Here is a 26,495-nt window from a genome sequence, read left to right as displayed (position 1 = left end):
TGTTATGTATGAACCAAGAGTTATTGTGTGCTATGCAAGCCATCGCCAGTAGGTGGCATCACAGCCAGTTATGTGTGTGTGTTACTTCTGTGTTATCCAAATAAAGAAGAAGTCAACTTGTAAACAAACTATCGTGTGTGCAGTCTGACTCGGCATAAACTCTAATAGTGTACTGACACTACAGTGGGAATATAACAGGAGGGAAATAAAAAATGTAATCCGATCCATTAAATATCAAAAAAGCACCTCACAAAACTTGCGACATGGCGTAACTCGGCTCATAACCGTAGCACGTCGGAGCAGTATGCGTCACGTGATAGAGCGGCTGTGTGTATTTGTAGCCTCGCTAGCAATCTGTATTTTTCTAGCTAATATTCACAAAGGTAGGACGGTTAGCCACTGAATTTCGTGTTGTGCGCATGCGCAGAAACAACGGGTAGGATGGTTTGCCAGGTAGGATGGATTCCCAGAACACCGGCATTTCATCTCCGAGGAAGTTATCCCAGAGAGAAGTAAAGCAAGTGTGTAAGTTCATCTCTGAATGTTTGTAAAGCATTCCCGCGTTAAGCTTAACAACCGATATATGGAGCGACTGCCTCTTCTCTCCCCCTCCCTCTCCTGCTGCTACTTCAATCATGAAACTGATCAATGATCAGCTGATCAGCTTTTCTGTCGCGAGTCCATCTCTCTTGTTTGTTTATTGCCCACTTCGGGCCAGAAAGAGGAAACCAGCGGCTGAACAACAGCAGCACGTTTAAGCTTGATAAGCTGTTGTTAGAATTTATTTAATATTACTTTCTACACCAGGATCCTTTTCTACGTAGCTGACGGCTGGTAACTGTGCAGGGGCGGATCTAGCAAAGTTTAGCCAGGGGTGCAGGTAGGGCATTAACAGGGAAAAGGGGGGCACAAAGACATACTTTTCTTTCTTAGTCTCGTTTAAAATGTCTAGCTTTTAATAAATAATTATCCGAATCTTACACCCAAAGTTTTAATCTGATGTAAAATGTATAGAAGTCCATTACTGTATGTAGTAACTATTAAGTCTAATATACCCTAGTAAGCTATAGTACTTTTTCGTTTGGGATGGTACGATTTGTGCAGTCTGCAATTCTGTTGAAGAAAGATGTTGAATCTATTTACTTATTCTTGAAAAATAATTTATTTCTGTGCATTTTTTTTCACACTGCATCAAATTAAAGTTAATTACGTCGATTAAGCATCACGAGGTGGAGGGTGGGGGGTGGTCCCTTTTTTTTTTTTTTTTTTTTTTTTTTTTAATTTTGCTGGGAGTTTTAGAACCCTATTAGTTAGGTTGCTTACTCTTTAAAATACCAGAATAGGGAGGATGGAGTAGGTTTAAGTTTATTAGATTGATCAGTATTGCTGAACTATGAAATATTTTGGGTGCAGTGTATTTTTTGCATACAGGTATAACAGAATAGCTTTAGTGTTTTGTTTTGTTTTTTAACTTGAGTATGAACTTATACAAAAAGCAGCAAGATATTAAAAAAACAATTTTATTGATTAAAAAACACACTATATCGGATTCATATCGGTATCGGCAGATATCCAAATTTATGATATCGGTATCGGTATCCGGCATCTGTGGACTCTAACTTACACCCCCCTCCCCCAAAATCCACTCTTTCTATCTCAGCACTTCAAGTGAGGAACGAGCTTCGCAAGCTCAAGATGCGGAAGGCTGCAGGTCCAGATGGCATCAGCTCCAGGCTTCTGAGGTGCTGCGCAGATGAACTGTGTCTGTCACTGGGGAAAGTACCACAGCTGTGGAAGACCTCCTGCATGGTACCAGTACCAAAGACCTCCCATCCCAAGGACCTCAGCAGCTACAGGCCGGTAGCCCTGACATCACATCTGATGAAGACCCTCGAGAGGTTGGTTCTAAACCGTCTGCGCCCCCTGCTGAGGTTTTCATTGGATCCGCTGCAGTTTGCTTACCAGCCTGGCATCGGGGTGGAGGACACAGAGTCTCCCACCCCATGCATGGAAATGTTGCTGAACTGCAGAGCTCCTTCAGTGACAGACTGCTGCATCCTAGATGCATGAAAGAGCATTTCTGCAGGTCCTTCCTCCCTGCAGCTGTCAGACTGTACAATCAAAACTGCTCCCAACAAACATAGATGTTTACATCAGTGCTATAACAACTTCTACTGTTATAACTTGCACATTACTTTTCTCAATTTATATATACACTAACGTATTGGAAGTTACATGTCTACTTTTTAATGCACAGGTACTATACACAATCTGCACTTTTCTAATTATTCTAAATATTCTTAACTATTTAAACATCTTTCAGTATCCTGCTCTGTTTGCACACTACAACCTGGGTTTGCCACTTATCTGTACTCTAATTTTAATAACTGTACAGTACTCTGCTTTGGTAACTATTGTCCATGATGTAAATATGTAAAAAATTGTGTTTCTGTTCTATGTCCTGTTCTGTTTGTATATGTGTGTTTTTGCTGCTGATACAACCAAATTTCCCCTTGTAGGACCCTGTGTAAATTAGAGAGAATCCAAAATAAATTCAAACTTGTACACTCAATCCTTGTTTTTTTAAAAAACATTAAAGATATTCATTTCACCCTGATAAAGAACAGTTCAAAGAAATCATTAAAAGCCAAAAATCCATGACATTCATGCCCATGATGAGTGCATGTAAATTGAACAATTGGACAAAAGTGCATATATACATTAAACAGTATACAGTACTGTGCACCTGCTTTCTTTCTTTGTCTTTTACTTATTAATTAGAGTTTTAGTTTGTTAGTTTAGTGAGAAGGTCAGTGAGAAGGTCCACAAACTCAGATAAAAAATCCTTATTATATCTAGGAGTTCGAAGCTGGTGAAGCATGTCGATGAGGATAGCTGCTTAAAGTCGAGTGTGCTTTAAAAACAACAGCTAACCCCCCGCCGTGACCAGAACATCTCAGAGCACTAAAATAAGTACAGCCAGCCGGCAGTAGTTCAGAAAAAATCTAATCAAATCAACTCAAATCACCAGGTAGAGTCCAAGTTTCAGTAAGAGGAAATCCAATGCATGGGAAGAAGAGAAATATTTTATTGTTTCTTTCATTCATCCATCCATCCATCTTCTTCCGCTTAACTGGGACTGGGCTGCGGGGCAGCAGCCTAAGCAGAGAAGCCCAGACCTCCCTCTCCTCAGGCACCTCCTCCAGCTTGTCCGGAGGAACACCAAAGCGTTCCCAGGACAGTCGAGAGATATAATCTCTCCAGCGTGTCCTGGGTCTGCCCCGGGGCCTCCTCCCAGTGGGACATGCCCGGAACACCTCACCCGGGAGGTGCCCAGGAGGGATCCTTGTCAGATGTCCCAACCACCTCAACTGGCTTCTTTCAATGTGGAGGAGCAGTGGCTCTACTCTGAGTCCCTCCCGGATGGATGAACTTCTCACCCAATCTCTAAGGGAGAGTCCAGCCACCCTTTGGAGGAAGCTCATTTCCGCCGCTTGTATCCGCGATCTCGTTCTTTCGGTCACTACCCACAGCTCGTGACCATAGGTGAGGGTAGGACATAGATCGACCAGTAAATTGAGAGCTTTGCTTTTATGCTCAGCTCTCTCTTCACCACAACGGACTGGTACAGCGTCCACATCACTGCTGCCGCAACAACAATCCACTGCCACCCCAGCAGACCACACCATAAAAGATGGCTGAGGTCTCAGAAGGTCTTCAGGAGTGGGCCCTTCACTCCAAAAGACCTGAGTCTCTGCAGCAGGTACAGCCTGCTCTGCCCTTTTCTGTAGAGGGTGTCTGAATTATGAGTCCAGTCCAGTTTATTTTTCAAATAAACACCAAGGTACCTGTAGCTGTCCACAGCCTCAATGTCCATACCTTGAAAACTCCACCCTTTTCCGGCTGAGAACCATGGCCTTAGATTTGGAGGTGCTGATCCTCATTCCCGCCACTTCACATTCGGCTGCGAAGCGTTCCATTGTGAGCTGGAGGCCACCACCCAATGAAGCCAACAGAACCACATCATCCGCAAAAAGCAGAGATGAGATTCTGAGACCACCTAAGTGAAAGGCTTCCGCCTAGAAATTCTGTCCATAAAAATTATGAACAGAATCAGTGGCAAAGGCCAGCCCTGGCGGAGCCCATCACCCATCCGGGAGCAAGTCCGACTATGCCGACTAAGCTCTTGCTACAGTTGTATAGGGATCGAATGGCCCGTAGCAATGGGCCAGACACCCCATACTCCCGCAGCACCTCAAACAGCACACCGAGGGACACGGTCGAATGGACCAAATAGCTTATGGATCAATAGGGGTCCATGTCCATCTTGGGGGTCACTCCCATAGGGCTTAAATCTGGGACTCTCCACCGTTTGACCTTAGAACTGAAGACGCTTCTCGGATGAGAGATGAAACATCTTCAAGCAACTTAAAGAAGTCCAGACATTTTTCTTTCCAAGTTCCTTAGACATTATCTGTATATAATTTTTTGAGCAGTGTATTTAAGTCTGTATTTATACTTTTGACCCTGTGTAGATTACCTTCCTGATGTTGGCCAGTCCATTCATGACAAGACAGTCTTCTCGGTCTTCCTCATCATCCAGGTCCAGCAAGGGGGAGCTTTGTTGGTCCAGGAAGAAGCACTTGGTGCCCTCATTTCGTGGGTCAAAGGGATCCACAATAATGGGCTCTGTGCCTTTGATCTCACAGCGACAGAAAGGGCATCCTTGGCCATCTGATTCCTGAATAGATATAACAAGGCTAGTCATACACAAACATACAAAAACACAGGTGGTGACATTTTAACCAAAAAATATTACCAAATGCCACATGTTGTTTCAGTAACATCAGGAAACTATTGTGCATTCATTGTAAAAGACCCTGTCAAAAACATAAAAAAATAGCAGGTTTTAGGTTTTAGAGCTATCTAACAAAGATAGAGCAAAACTATGCTTTTGGTAGCCATATAGTTGGGAACTTGACTGTGGACTTGGGATAACTGATGTCCTGTAATAAAAAGCTTTACCTTTAGCCACATATGACACACATTCTATTATTTTAAACTTTATTTTTGAGTGACTGTTTCATTCATAAGTCAACATTTCAGTAGCACACTGGGAGAATTCTGAGTCAAATGATTATTCTCTGTGGGCTTATTACTACACTACTATATCACTATTACCATTATCACACTTAAAAAAATACAGGCCATGGCGGTTGAGTACATTAATTCTTGTTTTCTATGAATAAATAAACCTGCTGATTTTTATCATCCTTAGCTCTTGGACAACTCTTCTAATAATTCTTTTCACTCTTCAGACGTCACCACGTTGCGGAGCATCATTTACCTGGCAGGGCGCCTAGGCAGCTCAAACGCTCAAAAGTTTGGTTATATTTTACGAGAACGGATGACAACGGGGCAACTTGCAATACTTGCAAAGTAGATATTTCATTTAAGGGAGGAAACACTACGAATATGCAAAAGCATTTGCTCACAAAACACGCGATGACCTTAAATGAATGTTGTGTTTTTAATTCCGCTCCAGACTCGTGAATCTCAACTCAGCAGCAGCGGTAACGTTTGCACGTCCTCTCCCATTAATGCGGCAGGTAAATAATCAATTAACAGTGCATATTATGTTAGCGCGATCTGCCTTATTACAAAACCTACCATTACTGTGCGCTGCATTTAGGTGACCATGATGAGAGAGACAGAGTCTGGCTGGCAGTTCTCGCTGCAGTCTACCGGTAGTGTCTCCTTTCAGGCCAGGATAGACAAATGTCACCGAGCAGTGACTAAGTTTGTGGTCAAAGGCTTGCACCCATTTGCCACAGCAGATGCCCCCGATTTTCGGTAAGTGAATGTGTTTAATTGTAGGCAGGGACATTACTGGATATTCTTGTGTAATTGCTACAGAATAATTTATGTTATACTTTGTTAATGCTACAGAAGAATATTTATTTTATTATTTTACATTTACAATTTTTTTTCCTGGGGACCCTGTGACACCCCATTGAAGAGCCGTAGGCTGTGGATCTCTTAAGATCTCACTGTTGGGTTTGTAAGGCCATGTTACTCCTAAATTTCTATCTTGTTCAAAGAGAAGATATAAAACAAAGTTCTAAGCTAATTGACCTTAGTGTTCTCCTTTTTAAAAAATAAGAATCGATAAGAGAATCGATAAAGAATCGAATCGTTAAACAGAATCGAAAATGGAATCGGAATCGTGAAAATCTTATCAATACCCATCCCTACCCAAGAGTGATCAGTTCTGTAACCAGTGCCATCAGTTTGTTTTGCAACAATAAGGTTGCAATAAGGCGGAGGACCCCACACACCCCTCACACACACTCTTCACCCTCCTGCCTTCTGGCAAAAGGTACCGGAGCATTCGGGCCCTCACTGCCAGACTGCGAAACAGTTTCTTCCTCTAAGCCATCAGACTCCTGAACACTCAGTGACTGGACCTTCATACATGTCACTACCTCAAGCACTTAACTGCACAATCTCATACACACACACACACACACACACACACACACACACACACACACACACACACACACACCTTCATTCATCAAGGTACTTTTTCCACAATGCTCAGTCTTTTGCACAACCCACTGTCATTGTTGCACTTTTCTATTGCACTCTTGTGTCTGCACTGTCTTGTGTCTGTATTATTCTGTTCTGCCTGGTGTTGCACTGTTTTTGTTTGGTTTTTGGACATTTTTGGCAATTTTTGCACACTTGCACTTTACGTACTCCTGTGTTGATTGTCTATTATATGTCATATGTAGCACCATGGTCTTGGAGGAACATTGTCTCGCTTCACTGTGTACTGTACCACTGCACATGGTTGAAATGACAATAAAGCCACTCGACTTGACTTGACTACTGCTTCTCACTTTAGCCTCTGCAAAGTGAGTGGGTAGCCTTCATGCATTTTTTGTGCATCCTTCTTGCACACAGTTCTCTTCTGACAGCCTTAGGGTCGTATTACGTCCAAATATGTTAGGGTACCTGGGTCGTTGTGTTTTCTTTTCTTTGACTCTTGTTTATTCTTTATTGTTTTCTCTGTGTGACTTTTTTCCTAGTTGAGTTATCTGTATTTGTAGTTCAGGTTGTCTGGTTAGTTATTAGTTCCCTTTTCATGTCCTGGTCTCGTCTCTGTGTCCTGTTTGCCTTGGTCTTGCCTTTGTGTCTCCACCCCTGTTAGGTCAGTCTTGTCTTCATGTTTGTCTGCCCGTATCCCTAGACATGTCTCCTTGTGTCCCTCTCGTCCCTTGTTCTCTCGCCCTCTCTTGTCCCTTGCTCTCTTATCCTCGTTGTCCTGCCTCTTTTCCCTGGGTTTCATCTGTCTGCGTCCCATTGTGTGTGTTTCTTGTACTTCCTGTTTTAGATTGACAGTCTCCAGTCGAGTGTGTTTCATGTTTATGTGTGCTTCCCCTGTCCTTTTAGCTAGATTACGTTCAGCTGTGTTCCCTCCTGTGAGTTGTTCCCTCGTTTGCCCTTGTCGTGATCTCCCTCATGCCCCACTGTGTGTTCTGCCTGTTAGTTAACTTCCTGAACAGTTCTTGCCGTACAGCGATAAAGCTGCCGCTTGAGTTTAGTTTCGTGTACGAGTCTGCATTTTGGGTTCTCCAATCCTGCATGCCTCACACAGTGCATGACAGAATGCTGAATTTTCCTAAAATTATTCCTGTGGCTTATAGCGCTATATAGAATTTGAGCTTGTGAGCTCTTGCCTTTCTCTTTTCGCATTTGAGGAAAAAAGGAGGCTCCATTCTCTCTGTCTGAGTCCAGTTGCTTGTCTGCTTTGCTAATCAAGTCAGAGCTCTGTCTAAACAGAGGCTAACTCGCTGGATTATAGATGTTTTCCTTGGCATATGGCACTAAGGGTCTCTCTTTTCTTCAGGGCGTGAGAACACATTCCACCGAAGGAATGGGAACCTGAAGGGCCCTTTTTAAAGAAAACTTGTAATCAGCGTTACACGGACAGCTTATACACCAACTAGGTAGTGGTGGTTAACAACAAGAGGGTAGTTAATCTAACTAAGACACCAGCACTAACTAGCAGTAGCAAGCTAGCCTGACTCAACAGGTGTTCTTAGCAAGGTGAAGAGCGGAAGAACTGAAAGATGACTGTGATGACAGGGGTGTATATGTGCAGGCACGTCACCAAAATGAGTGCAGGCAGACATATTATCACAGGTCTTTTGCCTTAGAGCAGTAAATAGATGTGTCTTCAACCAAATATCCCATACTATATGTATTGTATCTCGTTCCTCCAGTTCAGGGAACAAAAGTTTAGACATAACAGTTTGTCTTTAAAGAAGCTCAGTGACTTTCTACCCTCCATCATGCAGCTGTCTAGAATGGTTATAATTGGTGATTTTAAAATACACATTGACAATGACTGTAACCTCTTTGCCAAACATTTTATCAGTATCATGGAGTCTTTCTCGCCTCTGTCAGTGTGCCCTAGGGTGGCTGTGGCTACAATGTAGCTTGCCATCACCAGTGTGTGAATGTGTGTGTGAATGGGTGGATGACTGGATGTGTAAAGCACTTTGGGGTCCTTAGGGACTAGTAAAGCGATATACAAATACAGGCCATTTACCATTTTCACTTTACCTAGCATGCATCAGGACACACACTAGACCGTGTATGTGTTAAATATTGATTCTGTTTGTTCTGTGGACATTTTTTTTTCTGACAATTAGTGTATTTCTTTTAAATCATCTTTTCTTGTGCCTCTCTTGCTTGGTCATGGTGTGATTAGCTCTCGCATCTTAAATTCTTTTTTTGCTGTTAAATTTTTTTTAAGCTTTTCATTTATTTTTACCCTCTTATAATGGCATTGATCTCTCAACAGATCTTTTTAATAATCATTGTCTTTCTATTTTAGATAAAGTCAGTCTTGTAAAAACAGTAGCTCATTCATCCTTAAATGACACTATTTGCTGTTCACGTTCTTGTTAGAATTGCAAGAGTTGCCTATTTTTCAAACCTGGTTTTGAAGACCAGAAGTAACTCCTTACTGTAACTCCTGCTGTACCTGCAGTCCCAATTTTTTTAAATGAAGATTGGGAAATCTTTCTCTCCAGCTACTCCATACTTCGCTGCAGACCTCCCAAGTACAAGCTGGAGGTCACTGCCTGACAAAGCCAGAAGAACCACATCTGTGAATAGCAGAAACGTGATCCAGAGGCCACCAAAGTACACATCTGCAACTAGATATTCTGTTCATAAAAGTTATGAACATAGTCTTGAAGGAGGGCGGGCCTGGTGGAGTCCAACTCTCACTGGGAAATGGGCTCAGTTACTACCGGCAATGTGAACCAAGCTTTTGCTATGGTTATGCTAGGAACAATCCCATAGTCCCAAGGTAATCCCCACAGGATGCTGTTGGGTGCTTAATGTAAGTTCTTATCTTGTTTAGGAAATATGTTATGGAATAATTAATTATAAACAATGAATAAAGAATTTCATCATTTTTCCTTTTAAAGATAATTTTTAAATATAACTTTAATATACTGTATACAGTGGTCAGCTGTGGACCATTGTCAATCAATCTCCTCCGTGCCGTGTCTCCTGTCCAGTACAGAATGCGTTCAGCTTGTCAAATTTACATAAATCTTCGATCGTTAGCAGTGTGACTCTGAAGTGCTGTACTGTATGTTTGTAAATTTTCTCCAACAAACACAAAAATGTCAATGAAACGTTTTGCACCAAAGGCAACCACGGGTGCCTTTGGTTTTATTCTATAATACTGGACTTATTTTTCTACGAAGGTTTGAACTTAGAGTGTTTAAACCATAGAGAAAAGTGTGGAAATGTTCGAGCCTGTTGGAGAAAAGTGTATAAAGTGTGTAGTGAGAGGTTTTACAGCTATAAAACATCTATAATAATTGTAAAAAAATTAAGTTATCGTGGGTTATTTTTAGAACGTAACTACCGCGATAAACGAAGGACCACTGTACATACTGTATATATACAGTACATTAAATGGCAAGGAAAATGATAGGTTTAAACACACACTCTATAGATCTGCCAATGTTCGGCATTTTATATGAATAGCCTAAAGCATGCTAGAGTTATAATGAAAAGGGGAAACCATAGCCTCATTTTGTATTAACTTTTCAGCAGTGCATTTTAAAGAACAGTTACTGCCCGACTCTTCAAGTCTGTAAGCTTGGCTGTGCGGTGCATTTGTACAAGCCATAGTGTGTTTGTATAAAGTCTTCTGAGTGTTGCAAAAAAACACTCAAAGGTCCTGTGAATGATTGCAAGATTTTTGGTCTTGTTTTAAGCCCCACAGAGTAAAATGTGTGGACTGTCGTACTGCCCAGAGATTAATAACATCAGGGTCAGTGCAGAACTCAAGTCTGAAGAGACATAACTACAACACCATGGCCAGCGAAGGGATACGTATGAAAAAAGGGAGAACAGGACATGCTAATGACTCATATGAGAGTAACATTTACAGACACTCCTCATACAGCTTTCAGTGCAGAAACAAGAGGCACAATAAATACACTAGTGTAGGACAGGTTGCTGTGAGAGACACTACATAAAAAGACAACAGGAAGCAGAGAACCACAAGGAGAACCACAAGCATAAAAACTGGAATATATTGTGTGCAGTCTCACCTCTCACTTCTGCTGATATGTGGAATTTCAATTTGGACAAATTCATGGGTACAGGGAAGGAGTAAGGAAGAGAGGGTTTTTTGTTGGCCTGACTGCTGAAGAAAGCTGCTTTGACTGTATTTTTCAGAAGTCTTTTCAAACTTCTATGCAGGCTCATTAATGCAATATTAATCACAAAGATTATATTACCCAACTGGACAGAACATTTCTCAGTGTGACAATGAACAATTGCACGTACACATGTAATACCACCAATATTCAATAACTTTGAAATGGACTTCTGTGATAAGGTTTGTTATGATACCTGCCAGGCAGTAAGACAGGAAGTACACATGAGGTGACCGCATGGTTCAATCTTGATGTCTTTGTCATTCTCAGCACAGATCTTACAAAGCTGAAAGGTAGAGCCCATTTCACAGTACAGCTCATACTGCTCCTGTTCATGCAGAAAATACTGCTGTTAGTCATCAAATGGCATATAAAAGTCATGAGAAACATATAAACATGCACAATCCGTACAACACACATTTCCCATCTCGTCTTGTACAATGTGTTTTTCTTCTCTCACTCGTTCAGAGCTATTCCATAACCTTTTATCTTTAAAGTCCCAAATTTTATTTGGGGATCTAACTGAATAAGTGAATCTTCCCTTATGTTCAAAAGAAAAAAAAACATGTTTTCTCATAGTGAATGATGCTGCACCAAATTCACAGAAACAGACTATTTTTATTGGTTTGATTTTAAAGGCTTCCCCCTCAAAAACCAAGTCTGATTTGTCACCATTACTAAACAAAAATAAGCACAAGAACAGGTATAGCTGTGTAAGAACTGCTAGAAACCACAGAACAATCAGAATTTCCGCACACGTCAGCATGTAACATAACCCAAAATGGTTTTAAGCATTTTCTAAAGTAATTTTCCCAAATTACTCCCATTGTGACCATTTAATAATCTACCAAGAAGAAAATCGCTTTTGTAGTGGAAGCCTTGGTGGAGCTATGTTTTCAGTGATGTTTTTAATGATGGAAGCAAAAACTACGAAGCCAAATTCCATGAAATTGTACGGTGATGTAAATATTTGAAAAAGAGGATCTCATTGGATGGTGATGTAGAACTGGATCACTTTCTTAAAAGTGGCCTTGTCAGATGATACTCTTACCGGTTCAGGAAAAACAAATAAATAATAACCAGACTGCTTGCTGGGCAACTGTCATTCACCTTTGAAGTTTCCCAGTATTCCCTAACTGATCTTGTTTGGAATAATTTTCTCAGAAAATTAAAATGTCAAAGTACAGGGAACACTACACTACTACACGTGAATGAATAAACAAACCACTAGTAAAAAGTGTTGTAAAAATAACTTATTCACTATTTTGAAATTGAAAAAATGTGGCGGCACTTCTAGAAAACTGTTAAAGTTTTTGTCACACTATACGGAAAATTCAGTTTTGTAATAAATCTGAAGTGAGTATAAAAAAGCCATTGATTTGTATTACTTCATTTAATGCCACACTTTTACACAGTGATTTTCAACATTTAATAGTTTGGAGAGGCTGTGAGTCATGTTGATTTACTGAATGCTGTGAAACACAAAGTCTACCCGGCGAATCATATTACTCACCGAAATGTCACAATTAGTTATGTGCCAATACACTTGGGAAATTTACATAATATTATAAATTTCACCATGTATACATGTTTTTTTTCAGTAACATAGAAACACTCACACACACACATAACCACACACACAAACCCACTTGTGTGACTTTGATGTGATCGTGAGGTGTCGGCTCACATAAACCAGTGAGGTCAGGATTGTAACTGCGACCATCTGGGAATAAGTAGCTGTGAATTTAAAGCAAACAACCAAACAACAAAGAACAGCATTTCATTATATGTTATATTTATAAGAGTCTAACTTGTGCACCTTTCAATAATCATGAATTCTGTCTAGTTAAAAACACTGACTATAATTATGTAATGAGTAAAGTGAAAAAATGGATTAGTAGTACTGTTTGTATCACTAATATAACCTGTTTTTTGCACCACTTAAATTAAATATATATGTCTAACTTTTTTGAAGGCCTTTAACATTATCAGGTATTATCGAAACAGACAACATCAGATAAACACTTCTGGGTCAAAAACCCTTTCTTAATCCAGGATATGGCTTTCATAAAAGAGTTTTTCATACACTGATCTCTGGTTTGCTCCTAAGCATTTAAAGCCAATCAGATGTGACCACTGAAGATACAATTTGTGACTTTCTGTTTGTAGAAAGCGACAAGCTCACCACATACCTGCAGAGAGTGAGTTAGAAAAAGAAGTGTGTGACAGGTTACATACAAGCCCTCCTTGTAGCCATCGATTAACGCCTGGAACAGCGGTTTGTTGTTGGGAATGGTCTGCAGTATGTTTCCATCAGAGGTCACATAGCCAATGGCCCATTGGCCCAAACGTGTACAACTCAGTCTGAAGATGTAACTATTAGAGAAAGATAAAGATATGGATGACTCACACACTAAAAACAGCACTGACAAGGAAAAACTGGGTAACAACTGAAAAGAGTGCAGTGACTACTGGAGACTCAGTGACACCTTGGAACGATGGCATTAGGGGCAAATCAGGCTTACAACAGAGTCTGTGTCTTCTGTAAGGTGGACCCCAAACAACACAACACACAGGTGTTCGATCTGTTGAGAAGGAGGCCTGGAGTCACCCAAAGTCAACTTGAGTCTGACAATGATGTGGTCCAAACTATAGAAGCAACCATGATAGGAGATATTGACAGGAAACTTCAAGCCATGGCAACAACAGGTTCAGAAAAAAAGATGAAAAATATTAAAGAATGAAAACCGGAAGGTAAAAATCCACAGACAGTTACATGTAGGCTTGACACTATATAGGAGGAGAACCATTGGGGACTGAAGTGGAAGGTCCTATAGTATGATCTAATACTGTTATATAATTCGATAAGACCAGAGGATTCCAAGAACATCACTAAAGATGAGCTTAGAAACATTAGCATAACAGGTTGCTGGCATATTTTTAGACCTGGTCTTATTTTAATTTTATTATAATTCTGATTCTTTTTTTTTCTCCACAGTTTGTCGATTCAGTTTTCTTGTTATTTTTTCTTTTGTTTTTTGCAGCTCAGTGAACCTCTGCCAACCTTTACTTCTGAAAAACGTTTTTGTTCTTTTCCTTTTTTGTTGCCTGTTTTTTGTTGATGCCATGAAATTCAACATGAGCTAATGTTTTTCTTAAAATGTTAAATTGTTTTCTACTGTGAATAATATATTTGCAAATCATTACATTCCACTTTTATTTATAGTCTAGATTTGAGCTAAGATTAGCTAAGATTAGCTAAGATTAGCTCGATCGTGGCTCAAGAGTTGGGAGGTCGCCTTGTAATCGGAAGGTTGCCGGTTTGAGCCCCGGCTTGGACAGTCTCAGTCGTTGTGTCCTTGGGCAAGACACTTCACCCGTTGCCTACTGGTGGTGGTCAGAGGGCCCGGTGGCGCCAGTGTCCAGCAGCCTCGCCTCTGTCAGTGCGCCCCAGGGTGGCTGTGGCTACAATGTAGCTTGCCATCACCACTGTGTGAATGTGTGTGAATGGGTGGATGACTGGATGTGTAAAGCGCTTTGGGGTCCTTAGGGACTAGTAAAGCGCTATACAAATACAGGCCATTTACCATTTACCATTTATAATATGGATGGACTTTTCACCATCTGGCATATCCCAGTAACATGTTTAAAAGTGTGTGTGTTTTCTGTTTTTTAAATGAGTAACATGTAGTGGCTCATCAGATATGACTGTCCTCACCCACACAGTTATGTGGTTCTGCTTATGTGTTCCAGTGTTGGTTTGCAGCATGATATCTGCATGAGTCACTTCATAGGCAGTACCCTTTATATTTGGATACTCACACCAGCCCCCTTCCATGCTCACATACACAGAGACCTGTCCTGTTATTACCTGCTCTACCTTGCCAAAACACAAGACCTGCTATTCAGAAGGCATGCAAGGCCCAGCTCAAGGCTATACAAGCTGCTGGGAAATAAGTTAGGGTATTTTTAAAGCTACTTTCTGTGCCATCCAGGAAGATTGCAGGTGCACTTTTTTGTTGGTATCTTGGTTCAGGTGCTAAATTCTAAAACAGTTCAGATGTTTGTGGTGTAGGTGTCACTCGGGTTTTTTTTCTCTTCCTACCAAAACATGATGCAAAGCTAATGTATATTTTATAGTCACAAGTGCTCAAAGTACAAAGTTGGTTGAAATTCTGTGCCATATTTTGTGTCATATTCTTTATGCCAGTATTTTTGAGCATTCTAAGCCAAAATAAGCTAAATTAGAGGTGACTGCATTAAGCAGAAGTGTCATAGCAGTTGGAAAGTCAACTCTACAGCTTGGTAAAATAAGAACAAAGAATAAGAACAAATGGCAAAATAAAACTTTTATAAGTTAAGGAAGCAATGACAGTATCCATCTATCCTGAGACCCTCTGTGATCCAGCCCTTTCTGCATGCTTAAATTGAAGGATTACATACCTGCCAGGCTTGTTGATGTACTTGTGCAGTCGAGCTTTGACTTCATCATAAGTAAGGAAGGCCATATAGCCAGGGTGTGTCACCGCTAGGAAATTCCAGTTCCTCAGAATCGATCCCCAAGGCTGAAAAAAAAACATGTTATTGTGGTTATGCAGTTTTTGTAAGTATTAATGTTTTATATTGTGAACATAAAGTAAACGGAAGTTGGGTCTGCGTGTGACAGATCATGTATAACATCATACACTCATTGCGTTGCCTCCGTGAATTCCCATCTTATTTTGCTATAGAGATTTCTATGTTTCAGAAAACCCAGGAGTATTTTGCACCTGGTAGGATCTTCCAAGGTAAACTGTTCCTCGCTGAGGGACCAGACAAAGAGTGATTTAAAAAAAAATTCATAGAGGAGGCAAAATCATGGCGCCCCTCGAGGCAGACATGTTTGCTTCCTCTGCTCTCAGATGCCAACTTGTTGTTTGTTGTTGTTTGTTTTTTTGTTCTTTTTGCACTGGATAAGTGTTGTGCACTGTTAACATACCCGAGATAGGCACTACTGGACATTGGTAACTCAATCAATCTTCCGGACTTTACCCTTCCACCGGAGCTTCAAGTCATTATTCGCCCCGGTAGATACCGCCACCACCACCACCACCCCCAGGAAAGCCCCGAAGCACTGAGCCCTAGTGAGTCAGCTGACCCCAGGAGTGCACTTCGGAGATGGCAACGTAGGCCAGGCAAGAGGGGGGGGGGCTCCATGCTAGGCTAAAAGCTCGGGCTAGCCAACCATCACTACCCAGCCTCTTGCTGGCCAGTGTGAGGTCCCTGGAAAACAAACTGGACGAACTACGAGCCAGGATCACAACACAACGGGAAATTAGAGAATGCTGCGCTCTTATATTATCGATACTGTTGACCATAATATCCTATTAGAACGATTAGAACATGCTGTAGGTATTACAGGTACTGCACTGCAGTGGTTTGTATCATATCTATCTAATAGACTCCAATTTGTTCAAGTAAATGGAGAGTCCTCTTCACCCACTAAGGTCAATTATGGTGTTCCACAGGGTTCAGTGCTAGGACCAATTCTATTTACATTGTACATGCTTCCCTTAGGCAGCATCATTAGAAGACATAGCATAAATTTTCACTGCTATGCAGATGACACGCAGCTCTATCTATCCATGAAGCCAGGTAACACACACCAATTAGTTAAACTGCAGGAATGTCTTAAAGACATAAAGACCTGGATGGCCGCTAACTTTCTGCTTCTTAATTCAGATAAAACTGAGGTTATTGTACTCGGCCCTGAAAATCTTAGAAATATGGTATCTAAGCAGATTCTTACTCTGGATGGCATTACCTTGGCCTCCAGTAATGCTGTGAGGAACCTTGAGTCATTTTGACCAGGACATGTCCTTCAATGCACATATTAAACAAATATGTAAGACTGCTTTCTTCCATTTGCGCAACATCTCTAAAATTAGAAATATCCTGTCTCAGAGTGATGCTGAAAAACTAGTTCATGCATTTATTACTTCCAGGCTGGACTACTGTAATTCTTTATTATCAGGATGTCCTAAAACTCACTGAAAAGCCTTCAGCTGATCCAAAATGCTGCAGCAAGAGTCCTGACAGGGACTAGAAAGAGAGAGCATATTTCTCCTGTTTTGGCTTCCCTTCATTGGCTTCCTGTTAAATCCAGAATTGAATTCAAAATCCTGCTCCTCACATACAAGGTCTTAAATAATCAGGCCCCATCTTATCTTAATGACCTTGTAGTACCATATCACCCATTAGAGCACTTCGCTCTCGCTCTGCAGGCTTACTTGTTGTTCCTAGAGTATTTAAAAGTAGAATGGGAGGCAGAGCCTTCAGTTTTCAGGCCCCTCTTCTGTGGAACCAGCTTCCAGTTTGGATTCGGGAGACAGACACTATCTCTACTTTCAAGATTAGGCTTAAAACTTTCCTTTTGCTAAAGCATATAGTTAGGGCTGGACCAGGTGACCCTGAATCCTCCCTTAGTTATGCTGCAATAGGCGTAGAGCTGCCGGGATTCCCATGATGCATTGAGTTTTTCCTTCCAGTCACCTTTCTCACTCACTATGTGTTAATAGACCTCTCTGCATCGAATCATATCTGTTATTAATCTCTGTCTCTCTTCCACAGCATGTCTTTATCCTGTTTTTCTTCTCTCACCCCAACCGGTCTCAGCAGATGGCCGCCTCCCTGAGCCTGGTTCTGCCAGAGGTTTCTTCCTGTTAAAGGGAGTTTTCCTTCCCACTGTCGCCAAAGTGCTTGCTCATAGGGGTCATATGATTGTTGGGTTTTCTCTGTATTTATTATTGTGCTATCTACTGTACAATATAAAGCGCCTTGAGGCGACTTTTGTTGTGATTTGGCGCTATATAAATAAAATTGAATTGAATTGAAATTATTTTCACCGAGACCAGGCTCTCAGACAAAGTCCCGGAGTGCGCCATTCACCTACAGACTCACTCCGTATACTGAGGAGACTGGACTGCAGCCTCCGGTAAGGCTATCATGGGAGGTGTGTGTGCGTTCATTAACAACTCGTGGTGCGGAGACGTGCAGACTGTCCAGAAGCAGAACCATGATGTCACCAGCGCATTATAGACAACTGGATCAACAGTCAGGTACGAGACATGCTGCGTACTCGGTCTCTTGCATTTAGATCAGACGGAGTACAAAGCTGCGAAGTATGGACTGAGGAAAGCCATTACAGCAGCTAAGAGGCAGTACAGAGGTCTTCCTCTTAGCTGGATGGCTTCTATTCTTCTGCTGACCCCGGGCAGATGTGGCAAGGCTTGCAGCACATCACAGAGTACAGGGCCACCATCAGCACCATCAGTTCTGCAGGCAGTCTGCTGGATGACCTCAATGTATTCTACACCCGCTTCGAGACCCTCCAAACCTCCCAGACCTTCCAGACCCCCCAGACCTCCCAGACCTTCCAGAACCCCCAGATCACCCATGTGACTGGCTACAGGACTTTTTGACTTTCCCAGTCCAGGGGATGAAGCGGCTTATAGGAGAGAGGTGGCTGGTCTGGTGTCATGGTGTGAGGACAACAACCTCAACCCTCAACACTGATAAGACAAAGAGATGATAGTGGACACGAAAGAGAAGAGGAGGCCTCACCAGCCGCTGTTTATCCGGGGCCTTGAAGTGGAGAGGGTGAGCAGCTTTAGATACCTAGGCGTCTACATCACTGAGGACCTCGCCTGGACACTGAATACCACACAGCTGGTCAAGAATCCTCAGCAGCGGCTGTATTTCCTGAGGAGGCTGAGGAAATCTGGTATGTCGGCCAAGATCCTCAGCAGGTTCTACAGCTGCATTTTCGAGAGCACACTGACCAGTTGCATCACTGCATAGTACGGCAGCACTACTGCTATGGACCGCAAACGCCTGCAGAGAGTGATAACAACTGCGGAGAGTATCACTAGGACCGCGCTGCCCTCTCTGCAGAGCATCTACCATCGCAGAGTCCAGAGGAGAGCTGCCTCCATCCTCAAACACCCCACACACCCCCAACACAGACTGTTCACACTTCTGCCCTCGGGACGAAGGTTTTAGAAGTGTGAAATCCAGAACATCACGACCCAACAACTTCTTCCCCACTGCTATCAGACTCAGAATAGCTGACCTATTTTAACAGTAATAATAATTTTTGCTATCAGGTCATCTTACATATTAAACCAGCATATTAAGCTCATAGCTCCTTTGCACACAAATCTGTGTGCCAAATTTGCTCACAGTGTGTGGACAGCAGAGAAAGAATTGGACGAGACACGAGCCCCAGTGCCATTGCGCCTCAGGGCTAGGGAACGGGTCCTGACTGTTGTATGTGCTTATGAGCACCCAGCCTTCTTGGAGTCATTGGGTGAGGGTGTTCTTGGTGCTTGTCGTGGTGGTAATCTCTGAACCAGATGGTGGAAACTGGAGGTGAAGGGACCCATCAAAGCTGAAGAAGGAGTCCTATTGGGCTTGGTTAGCCTGTGGGACTTTGGAAACAGCTGACGGGTACTAGCAGGCCAACTGGAATGCAGCACGGGGTGGTAGCTGAAGCAAAAACTCAGGGGAGTTTGGTGAGGCCATGGAAAAAACCTTTTGGTCTGTCTCAGAGCGATTCTGGTAAACCATTCGGTAACTCGGGGAGGGAAAGTGGTGCTCTACTCACTGATCTTAAGTGAGAATACAGTTAGGTGGTGAAAGGAATACTTTGAAGACCTCCTCAATCCCACTGACACCTCTTCCATAGAGGAAGCAGTCTGTGAATGAGAGGGACAACTCGCCGCTCACTAGGGACATGGTTACTGAGGCAGTTAACCAGTTCCTTGGTGGCGAGGTCCCTGGGGTGGATGAGGTTCGCTCTGAGTTCCAAAAGGCTCTGGATGTATTAGGGCTGTCCTGGTTGACATGCCTCGACTATGTCGCATGGAGATCTGGAGTGGTATCTCTGAACTGGCAGACTCGAGTGTTGTTCTCATCTTCAAGAAGAGTGACCAGGAGGAGAATTTGTCTGTTAGTAGGACTTTGGATACAGGAGAAACAATGGGGTTTTTGTTGTGGTCGCAAAACACTGAAACAGCTCTTTATCCTCTGGAGGATGTTTGAGGCCATGTAGGAGTTTGCCCAGCCAGTCTACTTATGTTTTGTGGACTTGGAGATATTGTGGGGGTGCTCAGGAATAGGTTGTCTGGCTCATTGCTACAAGCCATTCGATCCTTATGTGACTGCTGCAGGAGCTTGGTCCAATTTGCTGGCAATAAGTCGGATTCGTTTTCAATGCGTGTTGGACTCCCCTAGAACTGCACTTTTTCACAGATTTGGTTCATAGTTTTTAGATTGACAAACTGCGGCACTAGCGTCCTTGATTAGGCTGCTGCCCCTGCCTCGCGGACCCGGTTAAGCCGAAGGAAGTGAAATTAAACCAAACGACAGTAAAAAGTCAAAATAATCAGATGAAGTAGTTGGAAACTAATTTACTTGATATTGACCAACCTGGAAGAGGCGTGTGAAGATGTCAAACTCGAACACAGAAATGTAGTCATTGCAGGTGAGGTCAATGGTGGATTTGAGAGCCATAGCCTCCAGACCGCTGCTGATGGGATGTATGTCATGAAGGCACTGACGGAAGACTTTCCATGGCACTATTGTCCTGCAAAAGAACCAAGTCGTAAAAGTCACATAAATGATTGTGAGATATAAGTTAGATATCCAGCCATGCATCTTAACTGATAAAAATATGTGCAAATTACCAAATGTATGTGGTGACTGTGATTAGCCACAGTGGGCCTCTAGACAGTGGGCTTGCAGTCAAATCAGCAAAGTTACTTAAACACAACTGTATCTTATACCCCGACATAGTTTAAAGCTTAATTTTCGGCAATTAAAAAAATAGATTCAAATGTTCCCGAGATGCCAAATGCATTAACTAAATTACAAAAAGGAAAATACACAGAGGCAGTAGATATTAAACATTAAGCATTCTAAAAGTTCAACAACACAGTAAAGATAACACAAACATTGCATGAACCAAATACTTTCTATGCCTAAATATCCTTTAGAAGCATACTAACTCCAAGTTGCTCTCTGATGCATCCATCGGCGTGTGAATGTTGAGATAGAAAGCGCATAGATAATGGATGATGGTGTGAATGGGGCATTTTATATAAAGCACCACTGGTGTTCAGGTAGAGTACAAAAGTGCTATATAAGGTAAGAACCAGTCGATTTATTGACCGGCAGAATGTTTACAGGGAGTGCAGAATTATTAGGCAAATGAGTATTTTGTCCACATCATCCTCTTCATGCATGTTGTCTTACTCCAAGCTGTATAGGCTCGAAAGCCTACTACCAATTAAGCATATTAGGTGATGTGCATCTCTGTAATGAGAAGGGGTGTGGTCTAATGACATCAACACCCTATATCAGGTGTGCATAATTATTAAGCAACTTCCTTTCCTTTGGCAAAATGGGTCAAAAGAAGGACTTGACAGGCTCAGAAAAGTCAAAAATAGTGAGATATCTTGCAGAGGGATGCAGCAGTCTTAAAATTGCAACGCTTCTGAAGCGTGATCATCGAACAATCAAGCGTTTCATTCAAAATAGTCAACAGGGTCGCAAGAAGCGTGTGGAAAAACCAAGGCGCAAAATAACTGCCCATGAACTGAGAAAAGTCAAGCGTGCAGCTGCCAAGATGCCACTTGCCACCAGTTTGGCCATATTTCAGAGCTGCAACATCACTGGAGTGCCCAAAAGCACAAGGTGTGCAATACTCAGAGACATGGCCAAGGTAAGAAAGGCTGAAAGACGACCAACACTGAACAAGACACACAAGCTGAAACGTCAAGACTGGGCCAAGAAATATCTCAAGACTGATTTTTCTAAGGTTTTATGGACTGATGAAATGAGAGTGAGTCTTGATGGGCCAGATGGATGGGCCCGTGGCTGGATTGGTAAAGGGCAGAGAGCTCCAGTCCGACTCAGACGCCAGCAAGGTGGAGGTGGAGTACTGGTTTGGGCTGGTATCATCAAAGATGAGCTTGTGGGGCCTTTTCGGGTTGAGGATGGAGTCAAGCTCAACTCCCAGTCCTACTGCCAGTTTCTGGAAGACACCTTCTTCAAGCAGTGGTACAGGAAGAAGTCTGCATCCTTCAAGAAAAACATGATTTTCATGCAGGACAATGCTCCATCACACGCGTCCAAGTACTCCACAGCGTGGCTGGCAAGAAAGGGTATAAAAGAAGAAAAACTAATGACATGGCCTCCTTGTTCACCTGATCTGAACCCCATTGAGAACCTGTGGTCCATCATCAAATGTGAGATTTACAAGGAGGGAAAACAGTACACCTCTCTGAACAGTGTCTGGGAGGCTGTGGTTGCTGCTGCATGCAATGTTGATGGTGAACAGATCAAAACACTGACAGAATCCATGGATGGCAGGCTTTTGAGTGTCCTTGCAAAGAAAGGTGGCTATATTGGTCGCTGATTTGTTTTTGTTTTGTTTGTGAATGTGGAGATATTATATTAGTTTCACTGGTAAAAATAAATAATGGAAATGGGTATATTTGTTTTTTGTTAAGTTGCCTAATAATTATGCACAGTAATAGTCACCTGCACACACAGATATCCCCCTAAAATAGCTCAAACTAAAAACAAACTAAAAACTACTTCCAAAAACATTCAGCTTTGATATTAATGTGTTTTTTGGGTTCACTGAGAACATGGTTGTTGTTCAATAATAAAATTATTCCTCAAAAATACAACTTGCCTAATAATTCTGCACTCCCTGTACAGCACTGACAAGATGATGAATGCAACTCCACAGCAAAAATAAAAATGTTGAAGTAAACTTTCTTTCAAGTGAAATTAATAATAGATGTGCGTGGGTGTGTAACTTATCAGCTGTTTGGACTGCGTTTTATGGGGGGCTCCCTGGAAATGTGAATAAAAAACGAAGCAACCTTGTGGTGCCATTCTGAAAACAGGACATTAGAAGACCCAAAAAAATGCATTCTATGCTACTATGTGAATTCCATAGATTTGAGTTTATATTCAGTTTCGTTGCTACTGCTGAAACCTTCAATTTGTTGAAAGGAGGACAGTACATATGCTCTCACAGTTACCACAAGATAAAAGAAGACTGATATCCTGATGTCCGAGTTTTCATGAATGCAGCTCTGCGTTGAAAACCTTTTCTGAATAAACTAAACAAGCATGTTCTGGCCATAAAGTAAGTACAAATTACTTCTGCATATTTTTAAGTCACACTCTGTTATAAATTCAACATGATGTCACAAAGTTCACAGATGTATTAACAGCAATTGTAGTAACACACTCTGTGGTGCCTACCTTAAAAACAAGATTTAAACAGTACAGTGGTCCCTCGCTATAACGCGGTTCACTTTTCGCGGCCTCACTGTTTGCCAGATTTTTTTTCTTTTGTGCAATTTTGCATGCTTTTTTTTTTTTCTTTTTTTTTTACAGCGCATTGTGTTCTGCGCCCTGATTGGCTGTAGACTATTGTCAATCAATCTCCTCCGTGGTGTGTCTCCTGAACAGTACAGAATGTGTTCAGCTTGTCAAATGTACAAACATCTTCGATCGCTAGCAGTGTGACTCTGAAGTGCTGTACTGTATGTTTGTAAGTTTTCTCCCCAACAAAAACAATGTTGACGAAATGTTTTGCACCGTCAAAGGCACCGGCGGTAGCATCCAAAAGGCAGAGGAAGATGCTAACCATCGAACAAAAAGTTGGACTTCTAAACATGCTAAAGGAAGGTAGAAGTTTCCGTACTTTTCGGACCATAAGGCGCATTAAGCGAAACAAAACAGTCAGATAAGTCAAACTTCACTCAACTCATTCTTCTTGCTTCCTCTACTTCCGTACCATTGATTCATTAATGTTGAATTCTCTCGCAGCTGCTCTATTCCCATGTTCTGGACCTGAAAACAGGGTTTGATCTTTGGTTTCATTCTATAATACTGGACTTATTTTTCTACGAAGGTTTGAACTTTCAGAGCATTTAAACAAGAGAGAAAAGTGTGAAAATGTTCATGTCTGTCTGAGAAAAGTGTATAAAGTGTGTAGTGAGGGGTTTTACAGCCTTAAAACATCTATAATAATTGTAAAAAATAAAGCTGGCTACTTTGTGGATTTCACCTATCGTGGGTTAATTTTAGAACGTAACTCCCACGATAAACGAGGGAATACTGTAACGTAAAAATCTAAAATCTAAAAAATGTTTGTGATTAATTTTTATTAAAGGACAAAACATCTCAATGGCATTCACTAATAAGACAATGATATATTTTATAACAGTGTTCTACAGAACATAGCAGTCTTTTCTGGAGATGTTCAAGGCCATATCACCCCAATAGAGCACTTGTGTTTCTTTTTCACTCACTATGTGCTTTAACACCACTCTACATTTAATCATTCATTATTGTTAATCTCTTTCTGTCTTCCTTTTTTTTAGCCTGTCTTACTTCCATTACCCCCAAACGGTTGTGGCAGATGGCTCCCCCTTCCTGAGCCTGGTTCTGCCAGAGATTTCTTTCTGATAAAAGGCAGTTTTTCCTCCCCACTGTCATCAAGTGCTTGCTCACAGAGGGACGTTTAATTGTGGGGGGTTTTCTCTCTCTATTACTTCAGGGTTTCTATCTTAGATTATAAAGCACTGTAACAGAACTCTTGTGATTTGGTGCTATATAGGGATGGGTATTGTTTAGGTTTTATCCGATACCAGTACCAAACCGGTACTTTTGAAACGGTGCCGGTGCTTAAATGGTGCTCAAACCGGTGTTTAAAGAATGGAGAACACAAAATTGGTCCAAAAACCTCTCATGTTCAGCTGTTTTTTTGTAAAAGGATAACAATGTCAGCCTTTTCTGCAGCTATAGGCCATATATGGTATCACTCTTGGCTGGAAGCAGTGCTTAAACAATGGAAAAAACACAAACTTTGTCCAAAAACCTCTCATGTTTAACTGTTTTCCAATTTTTCTTTGGTCATTTTAGCCTTTTTGGCCCGGGTGAAGGGAGTATCTGCCATCAAACAAGAAGACAGCCGCATTTAACTACGACGGTGTTTGCTAGTTCACCTTACGTGCATTAATTTAATAACGTGGTTAGCGTACTCAACGTAAATTACACACGAACAACATTAAGCTACTCACGCAGAGAAGAACGGCTGCTGCTGCCATCATCATCCGTCATCATTTCTGCTACACTGACAGGGCTAGGGGCCAGGACTCTACTCTTCGGGTTCTTGGGGGATGTTGCTAACTCCAGGTCCGATAACAGGCACCACACCCGCAGTAGATGTGCACGGTGTGAGGTCTCGCAGCAAGCTATCAAATACGGCGCATTTCTCGGCTTTTAAAAAAACGTTATGCGTCGCCAGGTATTTCATCAGATTCGAGGAGTTACCTCATTTGCACAGTATCACAGTATCAGCTTAAAGCACTTGTTGCAGGCTGCTGGGTTTGCATCTTTTGCTGTGAAGTACAGCCAGACTTTTGACCGCTTCGCCTTGGGCATTTTTAATCTGTAGCTCTGCTCTAAAAGAACGTACGTACCTGGGCCCGCCTACTATCCTCGGAAACGTAAAATGATTGGCTAGAATCTAAAGTGTATCACATCTCAGGAAAAAAAAAAGCACCGAAATGTGCGCTGCTTTTCGGTCTGGTTACTACCGTTTATGTCAGAACCGGTGCCATGATGACACCGGAAACCGGTACCCATCCCTAGTGCAATATACATAAAACTGAAGTAAATTTAATTAATTTTAACATATTAAAATAAAATATATGATTCACAGTTTAAATTTCATTTTCTGAAAAATATCCAACAGTCTATCTGTGAAAATGTGAAGCTATTGCCTTAAACACCATCTTCTATCAAAACTGTGGATAAAAAAAATCCACACAAAATTGGGATTTCAGGCATTTTGAGAACTTACAGAATTTGGTGCCCAATGTTTAATGTATTTGTTTTTTTGTTTTTTTAAGTCATCCTTTTTACGTCGCAGTTTTAGAATGACACAACTGTAATCGTAAGTTGGACTGTACCATTAATCCCAGGGGAAGAGAGAAGTATTCACAGTGCTTTACTTCCTCCAAAATTTGTCCTGTTACAGCCTTATTGTAAAATGGATTAAATTCATTTTTCAACTTAAAATTCTACACACAATATCCAATAATGACAAAGTGGAAAAAGTTTGCTTAAAATTCAGAAGTGAAATTCTTGCATGACACTGAAACCTGAGCTCAGTTGCACCCTGACACACACCTGTCTATATTAGGTCCCTTTGATGACAGTGGAAGAAAGGTCAGAGGAATTGTCTGTAGATCTTCAAGACAGGATTGTATCAAGTCACAGAACTTGGGTTGAAAAATTTCTGCAGCACTGAAGATCCCAATCATCACAGTGACCACCATCATCCATAACAGGAAGATTTTGAAACACCTGGACTTTTAGCTACTTGGCCAGTCTGAGCAAGTTGGGGTAGAAGGAGTATCGGTGAAGTAGCACTTCACCGATCAAGCCTGTATGGTAGAGCAGCCAGACGGAAATCATTCTTCATGACAGCCTGCCTGGAGTTTGCCAGAAGTCAACTGAGGGACCCGCAGACCATGAAAAGCAAAATTCTCTGGTCTCTCTTAAACAAAGATTTAACTCTTTGGCCTGAATCCTGTGTGTCATGGAAAGCAGGCACTGCTCACCACCTGGCTAATACCATCCCTACAGTGAAGCATCGTGGTG

The 26,495-nt window shown here is 41.7% G+C and overlaps 1 protein-coding gene across 6 annotated transcripts in view; it reads right to left on the bottom strand.

Moving 5' to 3' along the window:
- cblb (Cbl proto-oncogene B, E3 ubiquitin protein ligase) overlaps nucleotides 1-26,495 on the bottom strand; it is a 99,287-nt gene that overhangs the window by 50,319 nt on the left and 22,473 nt on the right. For 5 of the 6 annotated variants that reach the window (XM_039618391.1, XM_039618393.1, XM_039618395.1 and 2 more), the window contains exons 5-11: nucleotides 20,229-20,385; nucleotides 15,204-15,325; nucleotides 13,286-13,345; nucleotides 12,999-13,136; nucleotides 12,410-12,497; nucleotides 10,957-11,088; nucleotides 4,541-4,741 (exon numbers count right to left, since the gene is read on the bottom strand). In XM_039618391.1, the coding sequence (XP_039474325.1) occupies nucleotides 4,541-4,741; nucleotides 10,957-11,088; nucleotides 12,410-12,497; nucleotides 12,999-13,136; nucleotides 13,286-13,345; nucleotides 15,204-15,325; nucleotides 20,229-20,385 (898 nt within the window). The remainder of the gene's footprint in view (nucleotides 1-4,540; nucleotides 4,742-10,956; nucleotides 11,089-12,409; nucleotides 12,498-12,998; nucleotides 13,137-13,285; nucleotides 13,346-15,203; nucleotides 15,326-20,228; nucleotides 20,386-26,495) is intronic. The other variant, XM_039618392.1, reaches the window with a different exon arrangement.

This window comes from Oreochromis aureus, linkage group 10 (genome assembly GCF_013358895.1).
Source record: "Oreochromis aureus strain Israel breed Guangdong linkage group 10, ZZ_aureus, whole genome shotgun sequence".
Taxonomy (NCBI): domain Eukaryota; kingdom Metazoa; phylum Chordata; class Actinopteri; order Cichliformes; family Cichlidae; genus Oreochromis; species Oreochromis aureus.
Note: the sequence above shows the minus strand (reverse complement) of the source record. Positions and strands in the feature narration are given on the sequence as shown.